The following is a 23,138-nucleotide window of genomic DNA, read 5'->3' on the forward strand; positions in this document are numbered from 1 at the left end:
CTGTATAAAATCAGGGATCACCTAATGCAGAATTAATAGGTAGTGACTTTGATAATTTTTTCAAATCTTGTTCCATTCACTGGGAATGAATCTAGACATTTTAAATACAATTAGAGTTAGCCTGTTTTAGAAACGAGCATGATGTTTTTCCTAAGTTTGTAAGGTACAGAGAAAATCAGCTTTGAGTCAGGGATAAATACGTATAGTTATAAGCATACAGAGTGAAACTCAGATGATGAAATTCCTCTAGCCTTTACTAGGGTCAGGATTGGCTTTGCAACTTTTAAGGCAACCCCCCACCCCGCTTAACGCTCTAGAATTCAGCTCCTTGATGCATTGAAGTTACTGACTTATGTTACTGAGGGACAGGCATCAGTAAATGCAGGTGCCTTTGCATATGTATATGCACCACCACTAGTGTAATTAAAACTGATCTGGAGCTGAGAAAATTAATCATATTAATTTCTTAGTTACAAAAATGTTACTACTTGCAAAGTTTGAAAAGGACCAGTTTTAAATTCTTGCTGAATTGGCTCTTGAGAAGTAAATTGCAAGTTCCATAATAGCAGATGTAAGGTAACTGACCTGTTCCAGCCAACCATTATGCTTTTTGTTCTGCCAGCTTATGAAGGAGCATCACAACTGACCATAAGTAAATCTGTATGCTTCTTTTTTTACACTGTCTCCATGTTCATTGCTTTACCTTTTTGCTTTTGATTGTTCTTGTATTTGCTTTCTAAACCTGAACTAAAACATGCACAGACTTGGCCATTCTTGTCCTGTATTTAGTATTTACTGTGACTTGTCTATTAATGCTAAATTTGTTATTCAGCTTTTTACTGATTTGAAAATGTGGATTAGTTTTGTTCTAATCTTACCTGCTTCAATAGGAACGAGAAAGGAGAAGGCAACATATGATGCTTATGAAAGCTATGGAAGCACGTAAAAAAGCAGAAGTGAGTATTAACCTCTGGAAAATCGAGTTTTTCATGGTTTCATTCTGCAGTGATCTGTGGAAGAGCAGTCAGTATCTTTAATGTAGCTGTATATATAATTTCATTTGTGTGCATGGCAGTGAAAGGGCAAGAAGCAATAGGCACAAATTGAACTACAGGAGTTGTTGGGACAGTTCTTGTTACTGATACAGGTCAGGAGATGAGGTGCTAGAAAGCAGCCCTGAGGAAAGGGACTTGGGGGGGGACGGGACTCATGGGTGAGAAGCTGGGCATGAGCCACCAATGTGCATCTGCAGCCCAGAAGGCCAACCCCATCCTGGGCTGCATCACCAGAAGTGTGGCCAGCAGATGGAGAGAGGGGATTCTGCCCCTCTGCTCTGAGGAGACCTCACCTGGATACTGCATCCAGCTCTGGAGCCCGCAGCACAAGAAGGACATGGACCTGTTGGAGGGTGTCCAGAGGAGGACACAAACGTGACCCAAGGGCTGGAGCAGCTCTGCTGTGAAGCCAGGCTGGGAGAGCTGGGCTGGGTCAGCCTGGAGAAGAGAAGGGGGGAAGCTCCAGGAGGACCTTACAGCCCCTTCCAGTCCCTGAGAGGTGCCTGTAGGAAAGCTGGGGAAGAACTGTGCACAAGAGCATGGAGCGACAGGGCAAAGGGTGATGGTTTAAACTAGGAAAGGGGAGAATTAGGTTGGGTATTAGGAAAATGTTCTTCACTGTGAGGGTGGTGGATCACTGAAACAGGTTGCCCAGAGAGGTGGTGGAAGCCCCATCTCTGGAGATATTCTGTGATTCTAATTTCTGTTCAAACTTCAGAAATCCTCTCTTACTTTGAGGGTGATGGTTGAACTGGGGCACAGATTACTAAGGTAGGTTGTGGAATTGCAACTGCCGTCAGGCCACACTTCCTCAGTTTAGCCACGAGGATGCTGTGGGCGACAGTGTCAAATGCTTTATTGAGGTCAAGGTAGACCACAATTACTGCCCTGCCATCATCTACCCACCTGGTTAAATCCTCATAAAAGGCTATTAGAATAGTCAGACATGATTTCCCCTTGGTAAAACTATGTTTACTGCTCCTAACAACCCTCCTATCCTTGCTGTGCCTACAAACGGTACCCCAATGATAAGTCTTTCCATCACCTTTCCAGGAATGGATGTGAGGCTGACCAGTCTGTAGTTACCTGGGTTCTCCATCTCTTGCCCTTTTTGAAGACTGGAGTAATACTTGCTTTCCTCCAGTCCTCAGGTACCTCTCCCATTTCCCAGCATTTAGCAAAGATGATGGATAGTGGCCTAGCAATGACTTCCACTAGCCTCCCTCAGCACCCTTCGGTGTATCCTGTCAGGACCCGTGTATTTATGAATGTCCAGACGGCTTAATTCATCCCTGACCCAATCCTCATCAACCAAGGCAGACTCATCATTTATTTTGACTTCCTCAGGGGCTTCAGCCATCTCAGACTCATGCCTGTGTTTGACCATGTTAAACTAATTTACATTAATTAATCCTGAGGCTGTCTTCCGTTTTAACCCTGATATTCTCTTAAAATTCTATTGAAACAAATAGCCAACTTCTTTATTTTACATTTTATATAGTTCTGTATATCCTGAGAGTTTTATAAATAAAGTACAGATAGCTAAAAAGCTTTAAGTAGAATAACCATTGTCATGGCATCTACCTGTCAAATAAATGTTAAGACTTTTTCTCTTGGATATGTTTGGAAATTTAAATCAAATTGACAGACCAAAACAATGAAAAATTTAACAATACTGCAGTGCAAGGAAGGATTTCAGGGTTTGCTCTTAAGCCAACAAGGAAAGGTCCCCTCTAAACTCCTTGTTTGTAAACAAAGAGAGACTTGAGGGCAAAGGGATGATTGGTGACTGTCCTGGGCAGTGGCCACAAAGTTTGCAATAGAAAAACTGCCAGCAAACCTTTGACTGTGGGTATGGGAGGAGCAGACTTTGGGTTTCTGAAGGAGCTGGTTCATAAGGGCCTCAGGGAATTTGCTTTTGAATGTATTGGGGTGCATGAATGCTGGTCACTTCTAAGAGTCATCTCTCAAGCACAGAATGCAGCAGTTCCAAAGTGTGAGAAGTCAAGCAAGCAGGCAGAAGGACAGTGCGGCTGAGCAGGGATCTTATTCTAGAACTTAGGTGGAAAAGGAAAGTATATGGATAATGGAAGTAAGGACAGGAAACATGGGATGATTTCTGGGATGCTTTTTGCCACAGTAGGGAGAAAGGTTGTGCAGCCAAAGCTTCATTAGATGATTAGAGTTCAAGCTGGCCAGTACTGTGAAGGACAGCAAAAAGGGCTCTGGGACCTTCAGACCCCTCTCCTGGAAGGCCATGACCATAGGGGCAGGGAGAACACAAACTCCCAACCGACTATGAACATGCCCAGCATACCACTAGGAAGATCAGAAACAGCTTAATCTAACTTTTTAACAAAGATTAATCAGAAAATACCTCGAATTGGAAGGATCAGCAAGTCCAGCTCCCTGCTGCTCACAGGAGGCAAGTTGGGAGTCAGGCGTGCCCCGGCAGCCACAAGAGCCAACCCTGTCCTGGGTTGTGTCAATGAGCAGAGTGACTGCTCCACTTACACTGCACAGGGCAGCCCCACCTGGAGTACAGTGTGCAGGTTTGGGTGCCTCAGTATAAGGAGGACATCAGGCTTCCAGAGTCTCAATACTCGTTTCCACGTGGACAGAAGAGGAAAAAAAAGTGAATCTCAGATTTGCTCATAAATGTGATGATTTTGTTATATTTTTGTGGTTTTCCCTTACATCTACTTGAATTCTGTTCCTTAATTACCGTGGTAATTACTGACTGCGTAAGTCATGCTTAACAAATTCATAGATTGTTCAGTTGTAAGTATAATACCAGGGGCTGATTTTCTGCCCACTTAATTCTGTTTAAGGAAAAAGAGCGGTTAAAGCAAGAGAAACGGGATGAAAAAAGGTTAAATAAAGAACGTAAGCTGGAACAGCGAAGACTGGAATTAGAAATGGCAAAGGAGCTGAAGAAGCCTAATGAAGACATGTGCTTAGCAGACCAGAAGGTAACCATCACAGTGCAAACATACTTCCTTGCTTCTCAGTTCTGTATTTTGTCATTGTGACAATAACTTTTTTCTTGCAGCTAGTCCCAAAGTTTTTAGGTAACTATTTGAAATATATACAAATGCAAGATACTACAGACACTAAAGTAGCATATGATTAATTAAGTGAAGGCATTTTGTGTAAAAGTGGCCTGCTTTCCAAAACACATTTGCATGATTGCTTAAAAACACCCCCAAACAGTTACTCTGAGTTGCAGCAGGAATATGCATCATGTCTCAGTACACAGGCACCAGGTAGCTTTTTCTCATAATGTGCAACAATTCTAAGCTGTTACTGAAAAAAATTATTCTCCCAGTCTTTTGTGTTCTTAGTTGTTCTTCAGGACTTGGCATAACTCAGGTTCAAGCCTTCTCTGTTCCAAAGAATTCCCCTCCCCGTATCCCCAAATATTTTTACACCACCTTTTATAGTATTTTGGCTCAGAATAGAGCATGAGAGCATCTCCTGGCCAAAAAGTGAGTATTTATTAATCTCTTGCCTTCTATAATGTGTGAAAATGTGAACTTGCTTCAATAAATGAAATTTATTGGATGGGATGTGGGAAGGCAGCTTCTCTGTAGCCTTTACCTTCTAGCATTGACATGCTGTCAGTTGTCTGGAAGTACCAGCCAACTGATTGCCCTAGCTAGCATCAAAACAGGTTTTCTTTTGAAATATACTGCTGAATCTTTCACTGTTTTTCTTTACCTTTCAGCCCTTGCCAGAGCTGACTCGCATCCCAGGCCTTGTTCTTGATGGAAGCACGTTTTCAGATTGCCTCATGGTAGTGCAGTTCCTGCGGAACTTTGGTAAAGTTCTTGGCTTTGATGTGAATGTGGATGTCCCTTCCCTGAGTGTTCTTCAAGAGGGCTTGCTAAACATAGGGGACAGCATGGGAGAAGTACAAGACTTGCTCGTAAAGCTTGTCTCTGCAGCTGTTTGTGATCCAGGACTTGTTACAGGATACAAGGTAAAAAAAAAAGTATGGGTGGGGAATCACTAGTAAATGGCCCATATTGTTAAGAGTGCATTCTTCATAGTGCATCTTTGGCACGTCTCTGATTTGGATTTCCATTATCTTTCCTAATTCTTTTCTTTGGTGTCACTCTTGTAATGTTACTTAGAGAATTCTTGTGCCCTGTCAGCCTTCCCAGAAATGATATATTTTCCCTATCTTCCCCCATTTTTTTGGCTTCTTGTAGGGCACTGTTATATCTGTGGCCGCATCTTTTAACTCTCCTTTTTCCCCTCCTTCCTTTCTTGCCCACATGTTATATTCTCAGTGAATCTTGCCATTTCTTTCCTTAAAATCTCTGTTTCACTTCATCAAAATTCTGATTCATTCATGATTCTCTTTCTTACTACCCTTTTTCAAGCCAGCATAACTCTTTTCTACTCTAGAAATCTAAAGAGCATGATTGTACAAAAATGTATTCATTAAATTCCAGTTTTGTCTTTTTTTCATTTAAGCTGTTTCATTGATACTATCTCTGCTCTTAAAAAATTAGAGGTGTAGACGTTCTAATTTGTTGCTGCATTCAAGATTTACATTTGATTATTTTTACAGAAAAATCCTGATTGAAGTCCTTAGATAAAAATGGAAATAAATCCACCCCCCCGTTTCATAAATGGAATGAGCCTGCAGGGGAAAATAGTATTGTTAAATGTGATTGTTTGAAACATCTTCCTTTCTAGGCTAAAACTATTCTTGGGGAACACTTACTGAATGTTGGTATCAATCGAGATAACGTGTCCGAGATTCTGCAGATATTCATGGAGGCTCACTGTGGGCAAACTGAGCTGACAGAGAGCTTGAAGACAAAAGCTTTTCAGGCACATACTCCGTCTCAGAAAGCATCAGTACTTGCTTTTCTTGTCAATGAGCTAGCATGCAGCAAAAGTGTAGTAAGGTAAGGTTTTTCCCAAATTTTACAAATGTTGCAGTTCAGAAATCCTGTAGGAACTGTGTTCTGTTACAGGAGGATTCTTGATCCAATAGTAAAAGCTAAAATTTGTTATGTTACTGCTGCTTAACCTTTGTGTACTTCTGATATGATGGAAGAGTACAACTTTTCCATGTTTGGTCTGTAAGTTTGTTTTCAAAGCTTGTGCCAGAATTTTCCAGCTGTTTTTGGAGTGAAAGATGATATGATTACAAAGAAATGTACCAGGTATTCTAGGGAGTATGGGAAAGTTATAAAGTGTTTCTGCAGTACTGTGTTTTCCTGGTTTTCCTTTTGATTTTTAAGACTTCATGTGTCCCAATACTTCAGCTAAGGTCATAATCTGAAATGGTAAGTCTTGATTTGTCATGGTGGTATTTCAATTGACTTTATCTGGGGTCAGTAATGTGTGGCATTTCATAGTGAAAACAAACAAATGAAACCCCCAAAGCCCAAACAAAACCCAAAAACTCTGCTGACATGTTGAAACCCAACCACATGCAGTAAGAATTTAGGAAATGCCAGTCTTTCCTCCACATGCTTACCTACTGTGGTAAATATTTTATCACCTAATAAAATGTGGTTTTATTTCCTGGCGAGCTCTGCTGCCCTTGGTGTACTGTGTTGCAAAGGTGAATCCTGGTGAGGATGAAGGAGATGCTTCATGTTTTCAACAGTTGAAAAGCAGCAGAAGTTGTGAAAAACAGTGCAAGTGCTGTGCAAAAGGGTTCATGTGTATTAAATTCATCATAGTAAGAAGCTTTATCTTACTGCACCTGTTAAGCTAGAAATGAACTGGAATTTCTATACTTCATTAAAGAAATGATGATGTGCTGAGACGTTGAGGCTGAGACGTCTCAGAAGGGGCTCACAGGTGGTCGCTCTGCTGAAGCGTTTTTTGGTTCTTCAGTTTCTGCAGTGAGAAGGGAACGTGAGTTTGTAGATCCCAGGGGTCCTCATTAGAGTTCCATAGAGGTACCAGCGGGAACTTTATTTTCAGGGCAGGGTCAGGTGCTTTGTGGCAGATACATTTGGAGGCTTGAGGTTGAGTTAGAACTATAGAAATGTCAAATTCTTTGAATGTCATTCTTAAGCAAAGAAAGCTCGTGTGTAAATAAAGACTGCCTTGCACAGGTACAGCAGTGTGCCACGTTGGCCTCCTTAGTCTGGGAACTTACAGCTTTAAAATTACTAATTTTGAATATTTATTTCTCAGAAATAGTTCTTTGAGACAAAGTACCTGTACGTAAATGCCTGTCAGAAGAAGATATGCACGTTCACCATTAATAGATTATTTTGTTTTTGACAGTGAAATTGATAAAAACATTGATTATATGTCAAACTTAAGGAGAGATAAATGGATGGTTGAAGGCAAACTGCGGAAGTAAGTTTCTTTTCCTTAAATATGCCAATTTATTGGGTTTTTTGCATTTGCTCAGAAATGCTGCTATATAGGCAATTGGATCAAAGGTATCAAATTTATATTGTGTTATCTTAGTGTTTCCCATCTGTCAGTGTTGCATTGTTCTCTATACCTAGGGATCACATGTGGAATGCAAACTTTGAGAATTGTATTTTTATTTAAAGTAAACTTTGAATTCTGTAAGGGTTGTCAGTTTAATATCCACTCCCCTCCCATCCTACAAGACAAAATTCCATACAGCAAGCATAATGGCTTCAGTTACCAGGAATCTAGAAGTCACAGAGTTCATGAATCACAGGGGGTAAAAATGCATAGCCGGACTTTACTCTTTTTTTTCTTTTCCTTCTTATTCATCTTTACCTCTTACTAGGAATGGTGAATCCTTTACTCCTTGCTTTAGGTACTTGTGTTTCTAATCTTATCTCTCCCTTTTTTCCCCTTTAATGTATCTCAGAAGGAAGAAGGAAAGAAGTAAAGAAGAAGGACAAGAGGGAGGTAGAGGAAAAAAATAGACCAATGAAAAGAAATTGTCTGCTGATACTGCAGATCCCAGTCTGCTCAGGGTTAATATATTTTGTCTTATAGGACAATGCAGATACCTCTTACTGTCTTCATCTGTGTCCCTTTAGTGGGATATAGTTTAAAAAGTGTTTCTGTCCATTAGTGGAATGGTCCCCTTATCTGTCCTTGTCTCTTTAGGGATTGCTCAGTCTCTCTCTCCCTCCATCAAACTGTAAGTACTTTTAGATGTAGGACTTCCCATTTTCCTCGTTATCTTTCTTTTATTCCTTTATAAATAGTGGCATAATACCCTGAAGTCACAAGCCCCTCTTCCTTTCTACAATTATTTCTCTCTTCCTTGTGTTTTCCCCTCACATGTGGATTTCAGGTGCCAGTAGTGCTGCCCCTATTTTCAAGCGTAAGTATCGTGGGAGTACTCAGAAATGTTCTTCTACTTCTTTGAATTCACCCAACCTGATTCATCTCTCTCATCTTTGGTTTGAAATCTTTGGATTTTCCACTGGATTTCTGATGAATTCTGAGAAGCTTTTTAGCCTTCTTTGATCAATTTTGAACAATATTTTCTTCTTTATTATGTCAGTTGGTTTTTTTGTAAGCTCTTTGTACTGTTCTGGGGCTTCTCTGAAAAGACATCTGTCCATTTCAGTCTCTGGTCTTTTTTTCTGCTTCTGGACTTCATGCTTACACGTGTTACCTTCCCCATCCGTTTGAAAGCTCAGCCTAGTTTTTCAGCATCCCAGTCCCAAGCAGGTTTGCATGGGGATATCTGGTTTCTTGACTCCTTGCCACGTGGTCAGTGGATGTGTACACTTTTCATATGCACACAGACTTTCACATGATCCTCAACAAAAGCCTGCTGTGCATGGGAAGTGGGCAGTGGGAGAATAATGGATGCTGAGGGATGGTTTGGTTTATCTCAGCCTGGTATGCCAGCGTTTGTTGTGGTAAATCTTAATACCACTATGTCCAGGTTGTCTTGAAGTATATCCAAGTGGGATGAAGAGTCTATATGAGGTGTTTTCACCGACTGATTTTTTTTTTTTTCTGTGTGTGCTTTCTCACCTTCTATGAGATGAGCTCCTCATCTGGGTATCAGGATGGGGGGAGTAATATGAAAACCTGGGTTTGTAAGATACAAAAAAGCAATGTTAAAATTCCAGGTTGGAATATGGAGGCATTGTATAAAAAACTTTAGGCATGCCTTCACCCTCCCCTCAAGGATACTGAACAGAATTCCTTGATAAGTATAGTATATGTGGTTGGAAACTGAATTCTGAGCTGCCCGGACGTTTTTGGCTGGGCTGGTGGTCAGTTAGAGGTTGCATCTACTTACTTCTCTATAAGATTTAGTTGTGAATCTCGATAATAATTACTATTTTTGTAAAAGCAGCTGTCTCATATAATCAATGTATCTATCTTTGTGCTTTCTGTATCACAGCTATAGTCAGAAGATTGTCTCACCTGAGAGGGAGGATTCAGCTATTTTAAAACCAGATACTTATAATCTCAGCATCTCCTCTTCCATTACATGTCGTCCTCTTGGCATCTCTCTTGTAGCTTGATCAATATGAAAGGGAATAATAGTGAAGTGTAGCTGCCTGAAGAGTTAGGTAATGTGTTCCTTTACAAGACTGGGAATACTGCAGAAGAAGGTTTTCCAATGCAGCATTGTTCTCTTTAACATGCTGTACTATGGCATACTCCTTGTAAGGCAGTGTCTTCCCAGTGAAGCCACCTCAACTGTAAACAGTGATGGCATATTAAAAGGAGTGTTACATGAGGGGAGAAATTACACCCTAAGTTTGGGTAGGAGGTGGTACTGCTGATTAGGGAAACGGGAGGTTTTTTGAGACACGGGCTGAAGTGTATGAAAAGAGCTATGTTTAGAATTTCTTTGCCTTGCTGCTACTGTTTAATGTTTATGTACAAACATTTTGAGGAAGGCATGAAAATTAAGTCAAAAGGGGAATTTTCTTCCTATGATGTAGTAAACATTACACATGAGATTAGAGCAGGCTTCACACATCTGATTGTGAGGAGCCACATGCTCTTTTTAAGGGCCAGTAGACTTTACACTTTCGTCAGCAGTTGCAGATGTTTTGGCATATACCTGAAAGTGAGAAAGATGAAACCAGTTTCTGACTGAAGGTTTTCTTCTCTGGGAGCCATATGTCTAGGTAGCAGCAGGAAAATTATGCTACCTCTTGAAATACCTGAGCATTTTTAAAGTTGTGATCTCATTGGGTTCTGCCTCTGCACTACTTGGGATACACACTGCTGCCGCCTTATGCTTACAGTGCTATTAAAAGAGAGCATCTTTGATTTCCATCCTTCTAATTTGTAGTATCACGCAGGCTTCCTCTGCTGCCTGACAGCCTTATATCTTCATTTTGCATTCTGTAAAAGTAGCCTTTTGTGCTGCTTCTCATTTCTTTTAGGTATATGAAAGAGGTGTTTGCTGGTTTTTGAACCTCTGCCAGCTTTATTATTGAATTGTCTTTAAGATTATCTCAGTCTAACTCGTCTCACAGATTGTTCAGTCACGCAGAAGTCAATCCAGTCATTGACTAGTGACTTTGATAGTTCCTGTCTATAGACAGGAATTTCCAGTACAGATGATTTGAAGTTATCCTCATAAACAGGGGTTATTTTTTTGTAAAAAGCTTTGTGGAAGCCTGAGTAATATTGATACTCGCTGAGATGAACACTTTTGCACCAAGCCTGTTCCCAAATTCACTGTGAGGCTTGAGAATTTTTTTTAATCAACAATTATTTTAAATCGCTAAAATAGCAAAAAATCCATTTGCAGTGGCAGAATAAACCTGTAAAAGTTTGTAAAGTCTCCAGTGGATTAACCACAGCATTTGGGGAAAAAAGCAACCCCAAAACACTGAGAATCCCAAACTCCCCAAACCCTCAGAGCCCCACTGTCCTCAAGCAGACAGCAGTCCCTGGAATGATTCCTTGTTAATGCTCTTTGCAAAAAGTGCTGCTACCCACTGAGCAGTGACAGCTTGGTTTAAGTCTGCGCTGGTGAGTACTGGCTCTGTCAGCACTGGAGAAGGCTGAAGCGTTGCCCAAGAGCCAGTACTCGTACAGCACTCGCCATCCTTGTAGCCACTTGCTGTATGGAATATTGTTTTGTAGGATGGGAAGAGAGAGAAGTATGACAAGGAAAAATTACATACTGGTAATTGTGTTTGTCGTTACCATTCTACTTTTCCCATCCTGCCTTCTTCCAGTCATCTCTTACAAACTCTTTGTCTTTTCTACACATGTTTATGAATCTCTTCTAAGTCAGTTGCGTTTTTGGTCTGCATTATAAGTGACTGGTTAGGCCTGGCTATTTATACCTCCTGTGATTCAGCATGCTTGCCTGCGAGCTCCCTGCTAGGTGGAACTATAATTTTTGCTGTGTGGAATCTTGTCTTATAGGGGTTTTATAGAAGAAGGAGGGTCTACTACAACCATAATTACTGGTATGTAAGTTTCCTTTTTCTTTCGTGAAAGGAAAAATGAAAAGTTTGATTAGGTAGCTAAGGCTTATCAGAAAAAACTGTTCTAGAATAAAACAGATCAGCCAAAGTGGACTTTTGCCCCCTCAGACACAGGCTTTTTATGGTGATATTCTTAAATGCATAAAAGAAAAGATAGAGAAGCTGAAATGGTTCCTTCTTCTAGTTGTCTTTCCTGACTTTCCAAATCATAGAACCATAGAATTGTAGGGGTTGGAAGGGACCTCAAGAGATCATCGGGTCCAACCCCCCTGCCAAAGCAGGCTCCCTAGGAAATATCACTCAGATAGGTGTCCAGACAGGTCTTGAATATCTCCAGAGATGGAGACTCCACCACTTCCCTGGGCAGCCTGTCCCAGGGCTCTGTCACCCTCACTGTGAAAAAGTTCTTCGCATGTTGGTGCGGAACTTCCTATGCTCCAACTTGCAGCCATTGCCCCTTGTCCTGTCCCCACAGACACTGAAAAGGGGCTGGCTGATTCCCCCGGCATCCCCTGCTTCAGGTAATTATAAACTTAAATTAGGTCCCCCCTTAGTCTTCTCAAGGCTGAAGAGTCCCAACTTACTCAGCCTATCCTCATAGGGGAGATGTTCTAGGCTCCTAATCATCTTCGTGGCCCTTCTTTGGACTTTCTCCAGGAGATCCCTGTCCTTTTTAAACCAAGGATCCCAGAACTGGACACAATACTCCAGGTGGGGCCTGACCAGGGCAGAGTAGAGGGGGAGGATCACTTCCTTTGACCTGCTGCCCACACTCCTCCTGATGCCCCCCAGGATCCCATTGTCTCTCTCAGCCACCAGGGCACACTGCTGGCTCATGGCCAACCTGTCATCTACCAAGACCCCCAGGTCCTTCTCCACTGAGCTCTTCTCCAGCAGGTCATCCCCCAGCCTATACTGATACAGACAGTTATTCCTCCCCAGGTGCAAGACTCTACACTTCCTTTTGTTGAACCTCATCTGGATTCTCCCAGCCCAGCTCTCCAGCCTGTCCAGGTCTCTCTGGATGGCAGCGCAGTGTTCCTGCGTGTCAGCCACTCCTCCCAGCTCTGTATCATCAGGTACTTGCTGAGGGTGGATGCTATTCCCTCATCAAGGTCTTCAATGAAGATATTAAACAGGACTGGACCCAACACTGAGCCCTGGGGAACACCGCTAGTAACAGGCCTCCAGTCAGACTCTGCTCCACTGATCACCACCCTCTGGGCTTGGTCTGACAGCCAGTTCTCAACCCACCTCACTGTCCACTCATCCATCCCATGCTTTCTCAGCTGTGCTATCAGGGTGTCATGGGAGACAGTATCAAAGGCCCTGCTGAAGTCAAGGTAGATGACATCCACTGCTCTCCCTCCATCTACCCAGCCTGTTACGAGATCATAGAAGGCTATGAGATTGGTCAAGCACGATTTCCCCTTGGTGAATCCATGCTGACTACTCCTCATGACCTTCTCTTCCAATTGCTTGGAGATGGCATCCAGAACAAGCTGTTCCATTACCTTTCCTGGGACAGAGGTGAGGCTGACTGGCCTGTGGTTACTAGGTTCCTCTTTCTTGCCCTTTTTAAAAACTGGAGTGACATTGGCTATCCTCCAGTCTTCAGGCACTTCTCCTGTCCTCCAAGACCTGTTGAAGATGATAGAGAGCGGCTCAGCAATCACCTCCGCCAGCTCCCTCAGCACAGGTGGATGAAACCCATCAGGGCCCGTGGATTTGTGTGCATTAATCCTTTTGAGCTGCTCCTGAACCTCCCCTACCTCAACCAGAGGGAAATTCTTCGTTTCCCCAACACTCCAACTTTCATACAGGATCTGTGGGTCCCGAGGGGCCTTTGAAGTGAAGACTGAAGCAAAGGCAGCATTCAGTATCTCCACCTTCTCAGCATCCCCTGTTACCAGGACACCCTCCTCATTCAGCAAGGGTCCTACATTATCCCTGGTCATCCTCTTACTATTCACGTATCTAAAAAAAACCTTTTCATTATCCTTTATGTCCCTTGCCAGCTTCATTTCCAAGAGGGCTTTAGCCTTCCTAGTTGCATCCCTACAGGCCCTGACCACATTCCTGTATTCTCCCCAGGTGCTCAGACCCTTTTTCCATAATTCATAGATCTTCTGCTTCTCTTTGAGTTTACTCAATAGCTCTGTGTTCATCCATGCAGGTCTTCTGCCTCTCTTTCCCGATTTCTTACTCAAAGGGTTGCATTGTTCCTGTGCTTGGAAGAAGCACTGTTTGAATAATAGCCAGCTCTCACAGGCTCCCATTCCTTCAAACAGTGTAGCCCATGGGATAGCCCCTATTAAGTAGCGGAGGAGATCAAAGTTAGCTGTTCCAAAATTCAGGGTAGCTATCCTACTTTTTGGCTTGTTTCTTCCACCCAGGATCTTGAACTCAACCATTTCATGGTTGCTTTGTCCTAAGCTGCCCCGGACCTTCACTTCCCTAACGAGCCCGACCTTGTTAGTGAAAACAAGGTCCAGCACCCTCCCTCCCCTTGTAGGCTCCTGCACCATCTGTAGCAGGAAATTGTCTTCAACAGACCGCAGAAATTGTCTGGACTGCACACGACTGGCTGTGTTGCTTGCCCAGCAAATATCTGGATAGTTGAAGTCTCCCATAAGGATCAGTGCCCAGGATCTTGAGGCTGTTTCTAACTGCTTATAGAATGCATTATCAACCTGCTTCTCTTGATCAGGGGGCCTATAGCACACTCCCACAACAATGTCACACATAGCAGTTTGCCCCTTGATTTTAACCCACAAGCACTCGACGGATGGTTCATCCTTCCCCAGGTGGAGCTCAATACATTCTAGGTGCTCTCTCACATACAGAGCAACTCCCCCACCTCGCCTCCCTAGCCTGTCTTTCCTAAAAAGCACGTAGCCATCCATGACAGCATGCCAGTCGTCCAGGTTGTCCCACCACGTCTCTGTGATTGCAGTGAGATCGTGGCCCTGCGACCGCACAAAGATCTCTAATTCTTCTTGTTTGTTCCCCATGCTACGTGCATTTGTATAAAGGCATTTTAGTGGGGCAGCAGATGTAGGTACCCTCAGCAGTCCACAGTGAGATTTCTGACAGGGGATTGGCAAAAGTGGCTCCACTGAGGAGTAATCAGGGCAATCCACAGAATTTTCCCTACTGTCACGTGGAAAAACGTCCCCAAGTCCACCACTGTGCTTTTGGTATTTACCTTTAAAAATCCTGTTCTCTTTTATTTCTTCTGAACTGTTATGCAATAAAGTTCACCTGGGAGAAACAAATCCTGTGCAGAACTGAACATAAACCTACAGGGGGTTTATAACCGGAGTTTTTCTTGCTGACAGACAGGGTTAAACACTGAGGAAACACGAATATAGAACAAAAGAAGCACTTTGGCTCTAAAATGTGTGATTCACTCCCGGTTGCACAGGAGGAAAGGTGGGTCTGCCCTACAGACCACTTCATAATTTCACCCCTTGTGATGTGTTTCAAGGCTTAGAATTATTCATGCCAAGAAAACGGGCAAAAGAGACGCTACTGGAGTTGGTGACATAGGAGAGGAACAGCACTCTTTGGAAACACCAACACCAGGCCGCAAACGCAGACGGAAGGGTGGAGACAGTGATTACGATGATGATGACGATGATGACAGTGATGATCAGGCAGATGAGGATGATGAGGATGAAGAGGACAAAGAAGATAAAAAAGGAAAGAAGACAGAAGTTTGTGAGGATGAGGTGAGGGATTTTAAATACAGTGAAACTAAATTAACTAATTAGTTAAAACCTGTTTTCCTTGGTTTTCTCTGCAATATGGCAATACTTCCTCAAAACCTCATGATAAAAAAGAGCAAGTTACCACCAGTATTTTTAAAGTTTTGGAATAAGTTTCTTTTCCAGAGTATTTTTTCTTGATTACTATTACTGTATGGGCTGGTAGGTCTTTTGTGTTTGTATTGGTATGATGTTGTTTTGGTTAGACACATGTCCCCTGCCCCACTTCCTTCCCTGTGCTTAGTTGTTTTGATTTGGTCTTAATTTCGCTGCGATTCTGAAAGATTCTACCAGATCCAGAGAACTTGCAGCTTTGTTGCCAAATGACTATAACTGTAGTTTTCTCCTAGGGGAGAATAAAGCTCGTTTATTAGTTAACAAAATAATAAAGAATCCTAAAGTTTTGTTTAATATTATCTACTATAAAGTGTGCCTGTGACCTCCCTGCATATTTTTGTGTAACTTTTCTAGGGTAGTTGCTGCCTTACTATATTGGATCACAAGATGATAAATTTTACTAGTCAGTATCAGATGAGAGACAGGAAGGGTCACTGAAACAATTTAGCATGGGGAGCTAAATTGTATCTGTGATAGTCAAAAGCTTTTTAAGCAGCAGTGCTGCAGACATGTGAGATTGACTGCAGAACCCCAGGATACTCTACTGCATGAAAGAGAACAAGAAGGACAGGCAGTACACTTTACCACACTGGGTGTTGCACTGTTTGCCAGCAGATGATCCATTTATGCAAGGTTATTGAAGTTCAGGTGAAGGTTTTATGGGTACTGGGGTATGGCCACTTAAACAATGCATGTACGCCACATATGTGGGCTGAAATCTTTGCAGCTAGGGTAGGAACAGCCCTTCGTGCTATTATTCTGGATTTATTTGAACTACTACAATGTTTATGAATTCAAGAGAATATCTTAAGAAACGTAGCACAAAGCTCTTAGAGATTAATAGTTAAGAATTAAAAGTTATTAATATTTAGGTATCTAATCTCACACCTATCCCTTAATCACAGAATCACAGAGCATTAGATGTTGGAAGGGACCTCAGAAGATCCTCTAGTCCAACCCCTGCCAGAGCAGGATCACCTCAGTCTCCTGTTTTGATGCACTGGGCATTTCTTAGACAGCATTCCTGTATCTCCTGGAGAGAGATTTATTTTCTCATAGAACAAAAGTTCCATGCATTCATTTTATATGTGGTATTTTAGAGGGCGTTGCTCTGGTGTGCTTTAACAGAGCCCAGAATTACAGTGCAGGGGATTGGGAGGTCCTAGGATTTTGGTTGTAGTATTTTGGAAGCTTACTGACCTCCCAAAAGACTTTCTTGAACTAAGTAAAACTCTTTATTGAAATGATTCCCATTTATAAACTGTGTTAGGATGAAGGGAACCATAGGCTTAATCACAAGTGCATTCCTCTTCAAAAAGCAGCAAGATTAATACTGGAACTTTTATAGCAGGATTGTAATTTAAAGTGGCTATACAGTTTCTCATAGACATTGAAACAAAATGCAAGTGTGCATTGACCAAAGACTGTTTGATTAGATTTTGAGACATGCCATTTTTTCATGCATGAAAAACACTTAGAAATTAATTTGAATATCAAAGAAGCTTTATAGAAGCTAAGATTAAATTCTGTAGTCTGAAGTACTCGTGCACAAACGGAATTATTTCTTCCAATGAAATAATGTCTTCAGTGAACACTTGGCTAAAGCCTTCTCCTTCGTATGCATCAGGATGGTTTGGAAAGATTCAAGATAGATCTTTTTCCAGTTTTGTTGTTCCTAATCAAATATATTGAACAAGCACAGAGTTTGAATATGTTTTACCCTTAGAATTTTCCTCTCATTTTCTCTTACATCTTTTTACTGTAATATTAGTAAGACGTGGTAGTATGATTTTATTCTGAAATAAATTTGTCATGATTATAGGATGATGGGGACCAGACAGCAAGTGTTGAAGAGCTAGAGAAGCAGATTGAAAAACTGACAAAGGTGAGAGGTCATTTATCTTTGTTATACTACAGATTTGATCACTAGATGTCATGAGTTAGAATGCTAACCATCATTTTCAATGCTCCAACTTAACATAAATTGAAATAAGGGTCAGCTTTTGTTTCATGAAAATATGAATGATGTTCCTGCTCATGACACCTGAATTGTGAGGTTAGGTTAGTGGCCCTAATTGATTACGGCTCAAAGGACAGAAAACTCTTGAGGAAGTATTTACACACATCTGAATAAAAAGTAATGCAATTTTTATCCAGTCCTAATTGCTATAATTCTGTTGGTTGATCTTGGAAAGGGATGATGAATTTTGTGTATAAGTAACAGCTTTTCCATTATTCACATGATTGTGGTTCTTATTCCCTCCTGCAGTTGGCTGCTTTCTGCAGCTGTGTTCCAGGCAAGTGCAAAGAGATGCTTTATTTCAGATTTTGCAGAAATGATGGAATAGAAAGAGAAACATAAGTGCTGTAGATAGGGATACTCATGGGCCATGTTTTTATTCTTTCCATTAGAAAATGTATCATTTAATATTTTGTCTCCTGGTTTCTCTTCTGGTCAAAGCTGCAATAAGCTAGCAGTCCAGAATTACACCTGACTCCCAGCAATGTCAAATCACCAGAGCAATAAAACTGAAATTCTTGTTGGTCCCCCTCAGAGAAGTGTTTGTGTGTGAATACATAATTTATTTTCAGACATAACTGCTCTCATTCTTTTAAAAAACAGTTGAAATACCTCATTAGTTTCCCCTTAGGAGCTGCAGTAGCAGCTATCTTCAGTGCTCTGTTTAGCATTTGTTGTTACTGTATAATTGATAGGATTTCAACTGTTGTCCAGTGAAATCTTGGATCTATTGTTCTCCAAGAGTCAGTGCTAAAAAAGACGGGACTGACCACCACAAAATGTGTTTTTAAAGCAAGACTGATAAACTGAAGCTGAACCAGGAAAGGATTGAATTGAATTTATGTTTTTAAGGGGGTTTTTTTAGGTTTTTTTTTAAGGGAACTCTGTAATTAAAGTTGTGAATAGAAATAATATCACATAGCATGCAAAAGAGAGCCTCCTTGTGCAGTCCTTGGACTTCACTCGGTTTGGCAGCCAGGAGACATTTCCTGTTCTAAGGGGTTTCTTTTCCCCCATGGAATTACAATGCTTTCCCTTCTCTAAAACAGCAACAGAGCCAGTACAGAAAGAAGCTGTTCGAAGCTTCGCACTGCTTGCGCTCGATGATGTTTGGTCAGGATCGTTACAGACGCCGATACTGGATTCTGCCCCAGTGTGGTGGTATTTTTGTAGAAGGCATGGAAAGTGGAGAAGGTAAGAAACATAAAGGAATGCCCTCGCACCAGGACATACTGTGCGAAGATGTATTCCCCATCTCTGTAGGCTGTAATATCGTGCATTAGGGTCTTTAGGCTTCACCTTCGAACACAGGCTCAGCAGGCTACTGTCACTAGTGGTGCTGTCTGATACTGATTATGAGATATCAGTTCATATCTTTTGAAATGAGGATTGATGTTGTTTGAAGTTTTCAGTTGTTACAGTTTTGTAAATGACAGAAGGTAAACTGTTCTATGCTGTACTGCTTGCGTTCCTTTGTTTGCTATGTTTATGCTCATGAGATGAATCCCCAAACGTTTTAAAAATTGTACACAAAATCATTGAAATACACTGACCTGTCTTAGGGTAGAAAAACAAACAAAAAACCACACAGAAGTTTTAGCCAATAACTGTAGGGCAAACCCTTATTTTTAATATATTGTCGGAGTGAAACTTTAATCTCCCTGAAAGCAAAATAGACATGTTCTTATGTTTTAAGTGCTTCCTTTCCTGCTCAGATCTGAGTACCTGCTCCTAATGCATTTATCTGAGCCTTGGAAATGTGAGAGAGAAACTTTTGAATGATCTGTCCATTTAAAAAATACTTCTCCTTCCCTCTTTGTGTATTTGGGTTTTATGCTGATATTCTAATCGTTTGTATCTTAACATGCACCATAACTGTGGACACACTCATTGTGAAGCTTTAGTGAGTGTGGCTATTATTTTCCTTAATTGTCTTTGTGAAAATTATGATTTCCTGGAACAATCAAGTAAGCTTTTGTGGATGTTCTGGCCGTAAACCATAAGCAGGACCTTTGTTTCTTTGCCACTGCAGTATCTAATGAAGATAATGTAAGAGGTTGGAGTGTTCGATTTTCTACCTTCTGCCCCTTTTCCTGACATTTTCCCATCCCAATTCACATTTTTAAAGACTTTTAATCTAAGATGACACATCAGTATAAGGGTAAAAGAGAAACAGTTAAGTAACACTGGGACAGCGGAGACGAAATGTTTCTCCTTTGCATGCAAGAGAGATCTTTTGCACCTTATGTTTTTGAAAAAACTGGTTTTGCAATCAGCTTTTGCTTGTTTAGATGTTAGGGTGTCTGTTCATATCTGTCTGCTTAGCTGTATGGGGAGTCCCAGTCACGTTGGTTGGCTCTCTTGAAGGAGTTTTAGTCTGCTAAGGATGTTGACATTGTTCCAGAGTCAAAGTTGTTAATGATTTAACACATGTAATACAGTGTTTCAATATTTGGGGAATGTTTGATTTCACAACAGGAATTTTGGTCCTTTCTGTAGCTGGTTGTGAGTTGAATGAAATGGTCTTTTGCAAAAACAAGCTTTAAGGCTATAAACACTGTATGCCCTTGATATAAACAGGGCAGTTTATCGATAAACCATGGAAGGTCTTGCAGGAAGAAAGTCCCTTTCAGAGACTTGTCTCTTGCAGACAGCTTCAGACACATGTGTGTCTTAAGACAGGATACCATAGAGAATACTCTCTCTGTGCTCACTGTGTTGAGGTTATATTTCCTCCAGGTGTTTAGCAGGGTGTGTATCTTGAAGCTTGTTTCCTTTTTCATAGTGTTCTGTAAACATCTTGTGAAAATTTCATAAAGTGAGATGGGACATCAGTGGAGGGGAAAAAGAAAAGACATTGTGATCTGATGTGTGTTAAGCCAAAAATGAAGTCGTATTTTATTTAACTCTGATTATAAAAATGGTCTGAGTTAGTTGGTCAAATTATATTTCATTTAGGTTTCTTGTACCTTTTTAGGTCTAGAAGAAATAGCAAAAGAAAAAGAGAAGTTAAAAAAGGTAGAAAGCATGCATATCAAACAAGAATTCGAGACGGAAGAAAAATTACACTGTTTAAATACACCTCACTGTGAGCAAAGGGAAGATCTGAAAGAAAAGGACAACACTAATTTGTTTTTACAAAAGCCTGGGTCGTTTTCAAAACTAAGCAAATTGTTAGAGGTAGCAAAAATGCCACCTGAATCTGACATTGTGTCCCCAAAACCGAACGGAAGTGCAGCCAACGGCTGCATGCTGTCTTACCCCAGTAACTCAAAGAACTCTCTCTGCAGTCTTCAGCCCACAGCATCACAAAGCACCATTGATAAGCCTGATTCCAGTAATCTTTTCAGTCCTAACACAAGTGGGACAGGAAAGTTCTACAGTTCTCCACTGATTCCAAATGACCAGTTGTTAAAGACTCTTACTGAAAAGAGCAGGCAGTGGTTCAGCCTTTTACCCAGAGTCCCCTGTGATGACATGACAGTGACCCAGCTAGACACACCAGCTACTACAACTTCACTTACTCCTCAGTCTCATCCTCCATCAAAGTCACCTTCGCCTGTTCCATCACCCCTTCTGGGCTCAACCTCTGCACAAAGCCCGATGGGATTAAGTCCATTTGCACTGTCACCACTGCAGGTAAGTAAATTAATTTTCAAATGGTCTGAATTTGCTCTGCTTATTTGGACAGAATTTCTGGTTAAGCAAATTGTTCACAGAAGTGCTATCATTGTATTTCCTTTCCCCCTCCATTATAAACATTAATAACTAATTCCATGTTTCAAATATTTTATGCTACTAGGATTTTTTTGATAACAATATTAAAGTACGTAAAATTAGGTAACACTGCGTATGATGTTGTGGATGTGTGTTTCAGTAACTTGATTTGTACTAAATAAGTAGAAACTATTATTTTTTTAATCATTAACAAGGTCCTAATAAGGAGTATTAGGTGTTACCTTGGTTTTTCTTAACTGATCAAAGCACTGCTTGAAAGACTCCTTTATGTTTTGATTATTGTTTGACAAACAGCATCCTAATTCATGCTTCCTTGTAATAATTAATAATGGTAGTTGAGGTTGCGTTAACATCCTATTCTTTGTAGCAGATGAAGACTGGATTGCCTGTAATGGGACTCCAGCTTTGTGGATGGCCGACGGGAGTTCTTCCTTCAAATGTTCCGTTTTCGTCTCCTTTACCCACTCTTGGATCAGGACTGGGGTTATCAGAAGTGAATGGTAACTCATTCTTGGCATCTAGTGTTCCTGCAAGTAAAAGTGAATCACCAGCACCCCAGACTGAAAAAACAGCTTCTGCCCCTTCTGCAGCAGTTGACGTACCTAAGCCAGTAGATTATCCTAACCCGAAACCTATACCAGAAGGTAAGTCTGCTACAACAGTAAGATGGAACATTGGAAGGATTATTTCTGTAGTGCCACTACAGTGTTAAAATTGATGGATTAATTTATTTATTACAGTTTGGCTTGATGACTGGTCTAATCTGATTGTGTGGCATCACATAAAACATGCTTGCAAAATGTCTGTCTGCTTGTCTTGATTTAGAAATGCAGTATGGGTGGTGGAGGATTACTGATCCAGAGGACCTAAAGTCTTTGCTTAAAGTGCTGCATCTCAGGGGAATAAGAGAAAAAGCCTTACAAAAGCAAATACAGAAACACATGGATTACATGACTCTGGCCTGCGTCAAAAATAAGGATGGTATGTAGTTGATATTTATGTTACACATGGTGTTAGGGCATAAGATGACTGGCATGAAGCTCTTTGAGATGTGTTTAGATACAGAGTTAGAGTAGTGGCTGGAGGAGAAGGGTGAAGGTCTCACTGTCTGTAGTTGCGTTTTCACCAGCCTTGTTCTGGCAAGTTACAGGATTAATGTAAATTTACTGGCACAAATGTTGGTAATGTTTGTAAGCTCTCTGTAACACTAGCTCAGCCTCTCCTTCCCCTTCTTCGCTTTAAATAGCAACTTTGAAAACCTGCAGAACTAGTTGTCCATATTGGGTATAACAGTTCTTCAACATTTGACTGGAATAACAGGTAAATCAGCTTGAATTTACCTCAGGGAAGTTACAATACTAACTAAAATAATAAAAATGTGATTCTCAAATACAGTTGCAATTATTGATATCAATGAAAATGAAGATAACCAGGTAACACGAGACATTGTGGAAAACTGGTCAGTAGAAGAACAAGCAATGGAGATGGATCTTGCTATTCTTCAGCAAGTGGAAGATCTAGAGAGGAGAGTTGCATCAGCTAGTTTACAAGTTAAGGTAAACCCAACTTTTAGTAAAATGTCTCTTTAAAGTAGATAGTAGCAGTCCTTTTGCTGTTGGTAAGTGCCTTCTCATTCCATCTCTAATTGTCTGCAAGTAAAATGTCCACTGCAGCAGTGTCATGGATATTTGTGTTTGAAGCATTTTACTGTGGCTAAACTGTCAGCTAAAGCTGCTCAGAATGGCAGTTCCTGGAGATTGTTCCTGTACAGTGTGTGGTTCCCTGCCCGTGTTGGCAACCTTTTATGAATGCAAAGATTGCATTGCATGTAGTCTGCTTAATTATAGTGGGTTTTGCCACAGTTCTGCCTGGTTTGGGTGATTGTTGCTATTATCAGAAAGGCCTGCAGGTATATCTTTGCGTGAGTACTGTAGAGTCATGGAAAGCACGTGATGGTTGTGAGTGTGACAGTTAAGAATTCCCTGGCTGTCTTACAATTTGGAATTTCTCCAAGGTGTGTGTAAGGATTTTGAGTTGCACG

At 41.1% G+C, this 23,138-nt stretch overlaps 1 protein-coding gene across 1 annotated transcript in view; it reads left to right on the forward strand.

The window, feature by feature from the left end:
• BAZ2B (bromodomain adjacent to zinc finger domain 2B) overlaps nt 1–23,138 on the forward strand; it is a gene marked incomplete at its 5' end in the record, with an annotated part of 62,350 nt that overhangs the window by 32,421 nt on the left and 6,791 nt on the right. The window contains 12 exons of the mRNA XM_084265234.1: nt 891–956; nt 3,887–4,027; nt 4,783–5,037; nt 5,763–5,977; nt 7,320–7,394; nt 14,943–15,186; nt 17,162–17,224; nt 18,409–18,553; nt 20,337–20,998; nt 21,465–21,741; nt 21,923–22,078; nt 22,493–22,653. Coding sequence (XP_084121360.1) covers nt 891–956; nt 3,887–4,027; nt 4,783–5,037; nt 5,763–5,977; nt 7,320–7,394; nt 14,943–15,186; nt 17,162–17,224; nt 18,409–18,553; nt 20,337–20,998; nt 21,465–21,741; nt 21,923–22,078; nt 22,493–22,653 — 2,460 coding nt within the window. The remainder of the gene's footprint in view (nt 1–890; nt 957–3,886; nt 4,028–4,782; nt 5,038–5,762; nt 5,978–7,319; nt 7,395–14,942; nt 15,187–17,161; nt 17,225–18,408; nt 18,554–20,336; nt 20,999–21,464; nt 21,742–21,922; nt 22,079–22,492; nt 22,654–23,138) is intronic.

Source organism: Gallinula chloropus (assembly GCF_964237585.1).
Source record: "Gallinula chloropus genome assembly, chromosome: 5".
Lineage (NCBI taxonomy): Eukaryota > Metazoa > Chordata > Aves > Gruiformes > Rallidae > Gallinula > Gallinula chloropus.